Below are 12,710 nucleotides of genomic sequence, written 5' to 3'. Positions count from 1 at the left end.
AAATTACACTACAGAAACATTCCAGGATAACACGGACATTAAAGACAGAAACATTACCAATTGAGTTAATTTACGCTCATTCTCTGTGGTAAAATACGCAGGCTCACTTGCGGCCGTCACTTGCGGCCGTTGAACTCGAGTACTTGTTACTTTGATGTTAACGAGGCAATATACACATTTTATGTTCTAAATATATCCTCCGCACTATTAGCCTGGCTCGATCCCCTGAATCGCTAGCCTCGCATTCAGGGTCTGGTGACGCCGTAGAAAAGCGGGGTTTTCTCAGTTGAAAATCTAACCGGCGGCCTGGCCCAATCGGGATCGGTATAATCTAGTTACTAGATTATACCGATCCCGATTGGGCATACTAGATTCTAGTATGAACCAATCGCCAAACAGTCCCACTTTGGCCACGCCCCCATCTCAGAAAACGGCTGCACTGAGAGGGCTTTCAGATTGAATAATGGAGTAAAACAAAATGAAAATTCAGGCTGAGTGTCACGCTACCGCACTATCACTACTCTAATCTAATTTAAAGTTACACTAGGTAACTTAAGAAAATAAACTGAAGTTATATTGTATATATTTTGTGAGTGGCAAATGTTTCACAACACCCATTCCATGAATTTCACCCCCGAAAGCCTTTTATAAACATATTTTCTATTGAAAGTGGAGTGGGGCGTCTTTCCCGCAAAAATGACGTCATCCGGCCGGAAAACGGAAACGGAAATGCACCGGTTTCCTGTTTGGCCCGGAACTACCGTGCTAGTAGACTGAAAGAACGAGCCCAATCGATGGTCTTGAAGGGCGGATCCAAACCCAGCCGGCGGATTCAGGCGGCGCTTCCTATTGCTTCACCAATCTATGTCCCCGCCTCCCCTCCCCCCCCCCCCCCCCCCCGTCTGTGCACGGAGCACGCTGATGTCACCAAATTTAGAACGACGCCCCTCTGCACTCTGATTGGTTAGGACAGTGTCTATCAACCCTGGCAAACGTCCCAATTTTGGTCCGGGGCTACTGCTGAGGTGTGCCGCGCCGTTTGAAGAAGGTTGGAAAAAAAAAAAATTGCTGTTTTTTTTTCGGGTCAGGTGTCACACTATTGCCCTATTTGGATTCAAAACGGCTAGTGGAAGCTGAAAAGCTACAAGTTTGCATGTCTGAATAATGCAAAAACAGAAATATTTGTTTGCATTTGATTTTTTTCTCCCTCATATATTTTCATAATAAAAAAATGTGTATCGTATCGTGAAATGAGTGTATCGGCACACCCCTAGTGTGTCTGTATATATATATACCGTATATATATATATATATAATTATATATATATATATATATATATATACCGTATATCTAGTTGTGCCCTGGGATCTTTTGGCTATGCCAGGTGTGCCTTGGCACAAAAAAGGTTGATAGACACTGGGTTAGGAGATAACAAGGTCCTAAGACCATCGTTCCTGCATGGTTCGCCCAGGCTTTTTTTCTTTGTAACAAAAAAAAAGCCATGGGTTTCCGAGGCTACCGCGCTAGTAACAAAAAGGAATTTCATGCTGTTTTTATGGCATAATAGGATTTGAAGATGGAAAAACAACAGCAAAAGAAAACGGCTCACGGTAACTAAAGCTCCACTGGCTAAGAGAAACGATCCGCAGATAGTATAAAACAACAAAAACAACACTTTTTGAAACACTTCCGTCTTCCGGTGAAAACAAATGGAATTCTGGGAAATGCAGGACTCCGCTAAAGACCTGCAATGACGGTAGTGACCAGCAGAGGTTGCTAAAAATCGTTATTTTTGGACCTACCTTGTATTGCTTTAAGATGTAGAAGAAACCATCTCTGACTTTTCTCGGTACGGACGTTAAGTTTGTTTGCAGTTTGACTGTTTGGCTGTTCCTTCTCTCTCCCATTCACCGTGCTGCTGTTGGGGTAACCCCCCCCCCTGAAGCTCTGCCCATGGGCCAGTGATCAGGCAGTGTTCAGCAGCCGGGTGCGAGCCGGGTGGGAGCTGTTTAGAAAATTTGGGGTAGATTGGATGATGCGTCATGATTTTTGGCATGTTTTGTGTGAAATGGGAACCAGGCCCCTGGTGAATCATGAAAACCGCAAAAAAAAGAAAGAAGAGAAAACCGCAAGGGTTTTTATTAAATATAGGACATCATATAATTAAATATTACTTTTTCTTTTTCACAGAATCAAATGTTTTATGGTGATGATTCACCAGGAGCCTGGATGGCTTGGTTCCAGGCTTAAACTGTGTTACAGTATATGTCAAAACCATAAAACATGGAATGAACACTGGAACCTGTCTACATTTCATTAAGCAATTAACGAATGTATGCAACATTTAAAAATACTCAAAATCATGGACATTTTTGAATTAAAAAACTAAAATAATATGAAAGTCACTATACTAACATACGATAACATAGTATGTTAGCCACAACAACTGTACGCCTGTTGTTAGGCCTATTACAACTTATAAAAGTTAACACTTGCTATGCATCCCATGTCTATAATGCACTATAAACACACTTATTGTATAAGGCATTATAATATGCTCATAATACTGTATAGTTATAGTTAGAAGAACTCATAAATAATCATGATGCTTTGTAACAATAATCACAACACAAAACATTTTATAATTACTTATAAGTCATAATATTTCATAATTTCTGTACACTCGCAGACATTTTTCTTATAAGTTATATTATTTCATAATTGCTGGATACATTTCTTCTTTGCAAGGATCACAGTTTATTATAATTGCCATAGTTGTAATACATTATAATTACTGTTATACAGTGAGTGACCAGTAATTATGAAGTTGTATAATACTTGACCTTATACGTCATTATAAAAGACTAATGTGTTATGATTGCATTATGAGTAATTATTAGTGCTTATGTCATTATTAAAATGCTTCATAATTTGTTTTGACTGTTGTTATAAAGTATTATGAGTATTTATTAGTTAGAGTAGATAGAGTAGAGTAGATTATAATGTATTATAAATATGTTGTTTATAAAAAATGTTTATAAAGCATTATAGACATGGGATGTATAACAAGTGTTACTGTTCTGTCCAAAACATTTTGTAACAAATAAAAGTGGACCTTGCCATTTCATAACCGTCTCATGGGCAAGCCTCACTCACATCACTGCAGAGGCTCACCCTCATTGCACAACAACAGAAACACAGGAAACAAAATATTCACTCCACAATATAAAACCCACTTTGTTACACAGGAAACACAAAATATCCATTGAACAATATAAAAACCACAAGCAAGCAAGATATATGATGAATTAAAGATTAATGTCACTACACTAAAGCCATTTATTCCTCCTCCCCCCCAAAGGTCATCGGTTGATTGGGTCCCAGGCCATGATGGCCAAAGTGGGGGATACTGTGATCCTTCCTTGTTACATTACTCCGCCTGTCAGCGCTGTCAAGATGACGGTGGAGTGGATAAGACCCGATCTGGACCAGTTTGTGCGTCTCCTCCAACAGGGAGTTGATAATCCGAAGCGGCTTCAACCGTCGTACCGATATAGGACGTCTGGGCTTACTGAGGAGGAGCTGTCTCGTGGCAACATCTCACTGAACCTGTTCGGGGTGCAGCTCTCAGATCAGGGGACGTTCAAGTGTTCTGCTCCGCACTTGGCTGATGGCAGCTGTTACATCCAACTCAATGTCGGTAAGGTTTAGATGGGAAAACAACAAAGAAGAAAAGTGCAGGACAAAATAGCTTTCATTCAACTGTTTTTTAAAGACGGGGTGCCATGATTTTCAGTGATCCCCCCCCCCCTAAAACATAATCATCAGGTATTATGGTTATACTAGGAGGAAGATTTTTTCAAAAAAGTGTACAGAAAGTGTTAAAATTATGTTTTTATGTGGACACCCCTCCAGTTCATTAAGTATACCTGATTCTCACCTTAGCACCTCCTCCACCACCTTAGCACCACCCACCTGTCCTAGTCCCTCCTCCTCCTCATGCCCACACCTGTTGTGTTATGATAATGAGGGGGAGGCTATAATTTCGCTGTCATTAAAGTGCTGTTTTTCTATAACCTATCAAGGTTTCAGCCTCCAGGAAGAAACTCAAAATGGTCAGAGAAGACATAAAACACCATAAAAACACCACCAGGGGGCTTAATGAAGTTCTATCAACCTCATAGACACATGAAAAACAGAAACAGTGCAAAACCATGGCACCATCTCTTTAATTTTCTTTAGCAAGACTTTTACAATTTTGACTTATGAACTGTTGAAATGCTACAGTACCTACCATAGCCAAGTTTTTAATTACACATGTCGGATGGATCGATGGATGGTTAGGCCTTTAGATAGATGGATGAATAGATATAATATAGTATGTATGTATATGTTACAGTCCATAAAGGAAAGCCGTACTTGTAGGAAAAGCATAAGGAGGAGCGCTCGTTTTTCTTAACGAGTTGCGCAGCAAAGTGGGAGGGCTGAGCCCAAAAAGCTTTCAAAGCTTTCAAAAACGTATTTTCTCGCTAGTGCTACTGCTGCTCAAAAATATCTGATCTCCAAGCAAATTTTTTTTTTGCTTGTATATCAGATTTGGGGCAGCAAAGGCAGGGGGTACAACCGGTGAAAGTGAAACTTAAGTTCTTCGCGATTTCCATAACAGCACTTCTACTGGCAAGACAGCGGTAAACAAAAATTTCATGTCATAGGATTAATGAAGAAATAAGTCTTTGAAATGCCACCTAAAGAGTCATGAGTCTTTCAGATCGGATGGTCCTCGGTCCCCGACCAACAAACAGTGTTCGGATACGAGCCGGCGCTAATTAATGCTAACCGCTTCTGGGGGTGGGGGTCTATTGTCTCACTCGCCCCCTAGGGGCGCTACAACGTCGATGGCGAAGGGGAAAAAAAGAACACCTCCACATTACGTTTCCCACAAGTGCGGCTTTCCGTCATTCACTATAACATACACGATAGATAGATACATTGATTAATAGATTAACATAATAACCATGTTTCTTTGTTTTTGCAGGCGCTGTGTTTCAGCCAGTGATATCTTTCAATGGACAAAAAGATGGTGGCATGTCTTTGACATGTGACTCTGGGTGCTGGTTTCCAGAACCTGTGGTGTCTTGGCTCTTCCCTAATCAATCCTCAGTAGAGGAGCTAGAGCCTCCCAATAGTAGGCTTGAGAGAGACGACTGTTACATTGTCCAGAAGACTGTGACCGTGAGACGAGCAGGTTATGTGACCTGCAGAGTTCAACTACCACACATAAACCACACCAAAGAGATACACAGTTTTATTGCAGGTAATGAACGTTTTCATTTATCTAACACCATTTTAATAACACCTTTAGGAACAGTGTTGAAGAGTAACATACAGGTATTACTGGTAATGCGAGATTTTATCACCGATTATCCAGTCACCAATATAGTTTGGCACTCGCCGACAAAGCCCCATATCGGAGGCAGATCGTGTGTGCGTGTGAACGGTTAAAAAAACCTGAGCCGAGCGTCATTCCAGTGCTCGGAGATGCCTCATCACAAGCTCCCAGATACCTGGCAGGTTTGATTTCTGTCGGCGGCTGGAGCACTGAGAGCAGAGACATTCCAATGCCAATGAGAGCAAAGGACAGATGGATGGTTTTTAGTTTTTTCAGACAGACTTTCTGAAAGATAGATGGGTAGATAGTTAGTTACTGTAGTTAGTTATTTTGTTTTCAGTCATGATTTTTTTTTAAACAAAACAGTTAAACATACAGTACAACTTTTTAAACAAAACAGTTGCACATACAGTACAACTTAGTCAAAAAGATGACTATTTCACCGTAACGGTATGGGCTGAAGTCGAAGCTTATTTTGCCCATCTTTTTACCATTTAAAATGAATAGAGATGAACACAAAGCTTCAAATATTACATTTCAGAACAGACGAAACAAAAATAAACAACATTTTGGTTTACATTTTTCAAACAATTTCTATATACCTTTTACTAATTATATTATAACAATATCTTCTATCACTAGCAGCATTTATACCATCACTATTTAGAATTTTCATTACTATTTGTATTAATTTATTTTATTTATAATCTTTATCCTTCCTATTGTTAGGTTACATTTGTATTTTTATACTAAATATAAATGTTTTACAAATGTATATTATTTATTATTTGTATAAATATATATCTCAATAACACACTTTCCATATATATGAAGTGATTGCTTCATACATATAATTTATGCACTCAAATACACACTCACAAACATATTTCTCCACATATGTATGTGTGAATATGAATGTATGCACACACACATGTCGATACTCACTTTCATATTTTTACCTATTCATTGCATTGATGCTATATATCTATCAATTACCTTTGCTTTATATAATTTCTTGTATGTTTTTATTGAGTTGGACATTTTAATTTCGTTGTCCAATGAGTTCCACAGATTTACCCCTATAACCGATATGCATCTCCCTTTGGAGTTGGTCCTTGCTTTTGTTTTCTTGAAGATGGCGGTTCCCCTGAGTTCGTATTTGCTTTCTCTAGGCTTGAACAGCTCCTGCATGCAGCTTGGAAGTAGTTTGTTGTCTGCCTTGTACATTATTGCAGTGGAGTTGAGGTTGACTAGATCTTCCAATTTCAGTGTGCGGCTTTCAATGAATAGTGGGTTAGTTGGTGCATAGTAATCAGACAGATTGACTATTCTTATTGCTTTTTTTTGTAACATAAAGATAGGATGAATTATTGTTTTATATGTATATCCCCACACTTCCACACAGTATGTTAATTATGGCAATAGTAAGGAGCATGCAGTACAGTGTCTGGAGTGATTTTTTTTGTTAATTATTCCTTTAATTTTATGTAAAATTTATATTGTTTTGGATAATTTTCTTTTTAAGATGTCTATATATGGCTTCCAAGTAAGTTTGTTATCAATAATTATTCCTAGGAATTTGGTATGATTTGCTTGCTCTAATTCAATATCATTTATGGTTAAATGGATTGGAAAATTAATTATTATAATTAGTTTTACTGATGTTTAATGATAATTTATTTATGTCAAATGATAGGGCTTTATTGATCCCTCGGGAACTTCCTTCATGTGTCATAAATATTGGTAGCCATGTTGATATTGTAGTTCGCTGGTTGGCTTGGTTCATGATTACTTTTATCGATAAAGTTACACAAATCATTATCCTCGACCCACGTGGTAATAATGCAAATGAAGAGGTAGTCATTAATTATGTGTCATTGTGTTATTTTTGCGTAAAAATAATACAAAGGAACAAATTAATGTTAATGGATAGGGCTGGCCCCAAGCGTCCGAATGTTCGAAGGTTCGTTTATTACATTGACGTTCACATGTTAATTAAAAGGTTCGGTCGTTTGCTTATTTATTTATTTTATTTATTGTCTGGCTTGTGACTCACCAGTGATGCTACTCATTCTGCACTTTTCTCTACCCATCCGGTTTAGTGAAGACACGGAAACGGTCTGTTTGTGTGCATGTAGGGCAGGCTATCTTTGTTGTGGAAATTTCTGGATAAGGTAGGCCAGATCTGTGTACAGAACAGTAAATAAAGCCATAGCCGTGGGAACTAGGGGTGCTGGGGGTGCGGCCGCCTTCATATAAATAATAATAATACCACCGTCAGCAACAAGTGGACATGGAGAACAGCATATACAACCTGTTGTTTGTGTTTACATCGCACTCTTCTTCTCTCTTTTTGTTGCTTTGTGGCAGCTTTACAGCGCCACCCACAGGCCGGGCATATATACTACAGCGTTGTCAGTGGATTTGTGGTGTTTTCAGTGGTTTTGTGTGGACACACACATTTCTTGAGAGCCTCACTTGTAGTCCGAAAACGCTGGAGAATACAATTCCACATATTACATGCTCTTAAGTGAGTTTTGAATATTTGCATAATTGCTGCACAGTGCCTGTGTCGCTTGTGCGTGTGCAGCCCATCTGGTGTCAGAGAGAGATTTCAGTGTTTCAATGCGTTTGTTTACATTGACAAGTTGCACAAAGTTGAAAAAATCAGCTGTCTCTAAGCAGCAGTTGACGCTGTTGACACCAACCAGATTCAGTGTGTGCGCTGCGCACGGGACCCATTCAAATAGTGGATTTATCTCTTTGATGCGAGCTTGTAAGCCGCTATAAACTCCGGACATATTTGCAGCATTATCGTAGCATTGTCCCCTGCAATTGCCTATGTCAATATCCATCTCCTGTAAAACAGTGATCACAGACTCACACAGCGCCTGCCCTGTGTGGCTTTGTATAGGAAGACATTTTACGAAGCGTGTGTGACTAATTGAGAAGTATTTGGCCATTTTAACTTCACTGACAATATCTGACAGCACCCGATCTCCCATCAGCTGAATAAATTCTTCACATATGGTCGAGGAAAGATAAGAGGGGGTACCTGATCCAGCATTACCATATGTTTCTATGTGTGACTTAAAAAATGGGTCAAACTCACCTATTACCTTCAGGATGCCCAAGTAATTTCCATTGTCAGGGCTGCCAATTATTTCACTCTTGCCCCGGAAAGCCATGCCCCGCTCTGACAAAAATCTGACAACTGCCACTACTCTCCTCAGTACTTCTGTCCAGTATGTATACTGGGACTCCAGCTGTTTTCTCAGTTTAGTGTCAATTACTCCAATATCTGATGCACGTCTAATGTATGTTAACATCGCCTTCCTGTGGCCTTCACTGTTCTCATGTTTGGGTACGTTTTCCGAGGCATGTTTCGGTACGTTTTCCGAGGCATGTTTCCAGTCACTCCAGCCGGTTTGAAACGGGCATTGTCCATTTCCATCATCACCAAACAGTCAGCAACCAAAACAAAAAATTATACCAATGGACGGGGAATAAAGAAGCCATTTTCTGGGCACAAACTCGCCGTTTTGGAGCTCACGTTTGAAAAAAGATTTTGAGAAAAATCAGTTTTGCTCCTTATAACGACGTTCTGATGCTTTTGTGTCCGCCTCCTTATTTTTACATGACTCGGGCCCCTTCTTTGCCCAGTATGATTGAACTCTGTCATCAACTATCCACAGTGACACCCCAGACACAGTGATACCCCAGAGAGCAGGATCACTGTTGTAGTAGCCCTATCGATGGTCTTGAAGGGCGGATCCAAACCCAGGCGGTTGGATTCCAGCGCCGCTTCCTATTGCTTCACCAATCTATGTCCCCGCCTCCCCTCCCCTCCCCCCCTGTGCACGGAACACGCTGACGTCACCAAATTTAGAGCGACGCCCCTCTGCACTCTGATTGGTTAGGAGATAACAAGGTTCACTCCCACTCCGAAACCACTGTTCCTGCATGGTTCCCCCAGACTTTTTTTCTTTTGTAACAAAAAAAAAGGCATGGGTTTCCGAGGCTACTGTTGTAGGAATCCCCCGTTGTTTGGGCCGCAGTGACAGGCAGTGTAACTTCTTGCGCTGCTGCTGGTGCCTGACCCTCTGCTTCAGACTGTGGTGACTGGGTATATGAGGGCCCTGGCTCGGAAGCCTCTTCCAGCAGGTTGTCGCCTTTATCTAGGTTCACCACCACCTAAATGGTAAATGGTGCATTTATATATTAGTATAGAGCGCTTTTATCCAAAGCGTTATATTACATTATTAGGCTACATTTACCCATTCATTCACACACACATACATTCACACACCGCATACGGCCAACCCAAACCATGCAAGGCACCAACCTGCTCATCGTGAGCATTTGGGCTGCCAGGGCTCTGTGCGGAGGGCTTCGGCACAGAGGGCGCAAGCAGGACCAGGAGAGAGGCACGGGTCGAGGCCGGAACGGCCACCCGGGTCCAGCCGGGGAACGGCAGGAGAGGTCCGGAAATGGCAGGCGAGGAACCGGGGCAGAGAGGCAGAGCTCGACACAGGAGGACCACCGGGGACCAGCCGGAAAGCGACTGGAGAAGCCCGGATGGCAGGCGAGCAGGTGGGGGGGGGGGGGGGGGGGGGGGGGGGGGCAGAACCAAAACCAAGGCAGAAGAGGAAAGTCCCCGGACAGCGACGACCGGAAAACGGGACACGAGCGGCCCCGCCGGGACCGCGGACCAGTCAGAAGGACCGTACACCGCACCTGGATACTGGCGGTGCACGTCCAGGTTCGGACGTCCCGGCGGGCCGCCCGTCGTTCGCCGCCGCCGACCCGGGGCGAAACAGGAGCTGCAGACAGGACAGGAGGAAAGAGAAGACAGGAGGAAAAAACAGGAGGCAGAGGAGGTGAGCCAAAAAACAAAACTAGAACGAAAAACAACTCTTAGAAAAAGAGCGAAACAAAACCGAACAAGAACTTAACTTTAGTGTCACTTCTTGGGACGTGGGGGCCTCACCAGGCAGTTGTTGATGTGGTGGTCCCCCACGCCACAGTAGAAGCAGAGACCTAAACGGCTCCGCCGTTCCTTCTCCGTCTCCAACTCTCCACTCGCGGTGGCGAGTGGCTCCGGCGGGACCTCCCAGCCGGGAGACGGAACCGATGGCATCGACGGGGCAGAAGGCATCAACGGGGCAGGACAAGGACCAAGTGACACGGTCGGAACCTGGATCTGACGTAGTGGCACGGTTGGAACAGGACACGGAGTGGAGCGGTGGCGCGTCGGGACGACCCGCCGACGCGGGGCTCTCTCCCGCTCGCGGGGGAAGTGGCCACTCTCCGCCGACAGAGACCTCGGACGGCGAACCTTCTCGCGGATCCGAGGTCGGGGAGGAGACCACTCCCGTGGAGCTGTTGAGGACGAGCAGAGCGACGCCTCCGAGGAAGACGATGCCAGGGGAAGCACGCACGAACTCGGCTCGCTGGACGAGCCGCCGCACGTGGCGCGCGCGCTGGAGCGGATCGACATCGCCACTCCAGAACGCGGCGGCGGACCCGACCCCTGGATGACCCGCTCCCAGATGTCCTGGGTCCGGACCAGCATGGAACGCCGCCGGCCAGCGTGGTCTCCATGTGGAGCAGGCGTGAGTCCATACAGTTTAGCATATCCATAATTAAATCTAACCTGTCCTCCAGGGCAGGCCGACCGAGGCCGAAGCCATCGGTCTGACAGGCGACGGACACGAGTCCCGCTGGGTCACTGTATGGCTTGGACATTCTGTCACGGTGTGGGCTTGAGTGGAACAGGGTAGGACCCAAATGCAGGACACGGACGAAGAGAGACGGTTAACAAAGGCTTTACTTCAAAGACAAACACAGAAACCCTCAAACATAGAAGGTAGACAGAATGAAGATACACAGGGCAGGTAGCACACACAAACCAAACAATGTCCAAGCCCAGACCAACGGCTGGGAGATAATTATAAAAGAAAGTCATTAGGCACAAGGGCCACCAGCCGCGAGAGCCGCGGACAAACAAAGGCTCAAATTGACTCCCAAACAGGCACAAAGTTAGTGACGAGAGGGGGGGGGCGGGGCCGGAGGAGAGGCGAAGCCTGAACTGTGACATATGTAGGCTATAATATGAAGATAGACAGTGGTGTACTGTGGATGTTTTAACTACTGTAATGGAGTGCAATGTCAGGCATGCGTGCACACGCTCGTGCATACATGTGCATGTGAGTGATTGCCAATTGAAATAACCTATTTAATATGTATTGGCCTATTTATTAACCCACAATCGAATGTTATTCTATTTAATTTACTTGCATAAATCTTTAGAAAATAGCAGATCTACAAGAATCACCATGCAACGCGTTGTGAGCTTGTAGATCTGCTATTTTCAAAAGGTTTTTATACATATTAAACGTGTGTAATGGGACATTCTGCATAATGAGTATTTTTACTTTTGGTAGTTTAAATATTTAATTTACTTGCATAAGGGGTACACTTTAGCGTTTTCATATTTACCTTGCAGACGTCACCTCACCTCTGTAATTTAATTCATGAATCTATTATCTCAGCATCATCTATCTACCTTTAGTTAACTTGGCATATGCTTAATATTTTTATAAGATGATCGGATTATCCGTGAGAGTACAATTTGTAAACGTCTGATTCAAGCGCAGCGCATGAAGGAGCGCAGCAGCTCACCCTACCCAAAAGAACAGATCTATAAGCTGTCGACACGCCATGTTGCAGTGCATTGATAGCTTGTATGTCTGTTTTTTGGGTAGGGGGCGAACATTACGCGTCGTAATATATATATATATATATATATATATATATATATATATATATATATATATGAAATAGATTGACAAAAAGACCACACACACACACACACAAATATAAATTATATATGTGTGTGTGTGTGTGTGTGTGTGTATGTGTTTGGTTTGCTGCCGCGGAGCTGCGTCGGACGCTCTTACGCAGCTGCGTAAGCTACACAGAACCTGAAATCGCTTTGGGAAACCCAGCCATTGAAATTAATAACTTTCTTTGGCCTTCTGTGCTGTGATGCACTGTTCGGGACCTGTTAGGCAGTGGCCAAGAGCTTACAGAGCACAAAGGCAAGTGTACTTGGCACATTTGAATGCGCAAATGTGCTGAGAGAACAGGTAGGAGCACTGAGAGATGACGACATCATGGAACATATAGTATAACAGCCAAGGTGAAAACATGTGCTTCCAAAATTGGCTTGAAGGTGCCACCCCCCCAATAGTGAGCTAAACCCCAGCCTGCTTTCGTCACACAGTTGGATGCCGAAATGGTGGCAGTCGAATCAAG

The 12,710-nt window shown here is 43.2% G+C and overlaps 1 protein-coding gene across 2 annotated transcripts in view; it reads left to right on the top strand.

Moving 5' to 3' along the window:
• Positions 1–12,710, top strand: part of LOC308099338 (uncharacterized protein) — a 35,933-nt gene that overhangs the window by 3,111 nt on the left and 20,112 nt on the right. For both annotated transcript variants that reach the window (XM_080448077.1, XM_080448078.1), the window contains exons 2-3: positions 3,363–3,701; positions 5,037–5,315. In XM_080448077.1, the coding sequence (XP_080304203.1) occupies positions 3,363–3,701; positions 5,037–5,315 (618 nt within the window). The remainder of the gene's footprint in view (positions 1–3,362; positions 3,702–5,036; positions 5,316–12,710) is intronic.

The sequence above is a fragment of the Gymnoscopelus braueri genome (genome assembly GCF_963280865.1).
Source record: "Gymnoscopelus braueri genome assembly, chromosome: 13".
Taxonomy (NCBI): Eukaryota; Metazoa; Chordata; class Actinopteri; order Myctophiformes; family Myctophidae; genus Gymnoscopelus; species Gymnoscopelus braueri.
The sequence above is the reverse complement of the archived record's forward strand: the minus strand, read 5'-3'. Positions and strand labels throughout refer to the sequence as shown.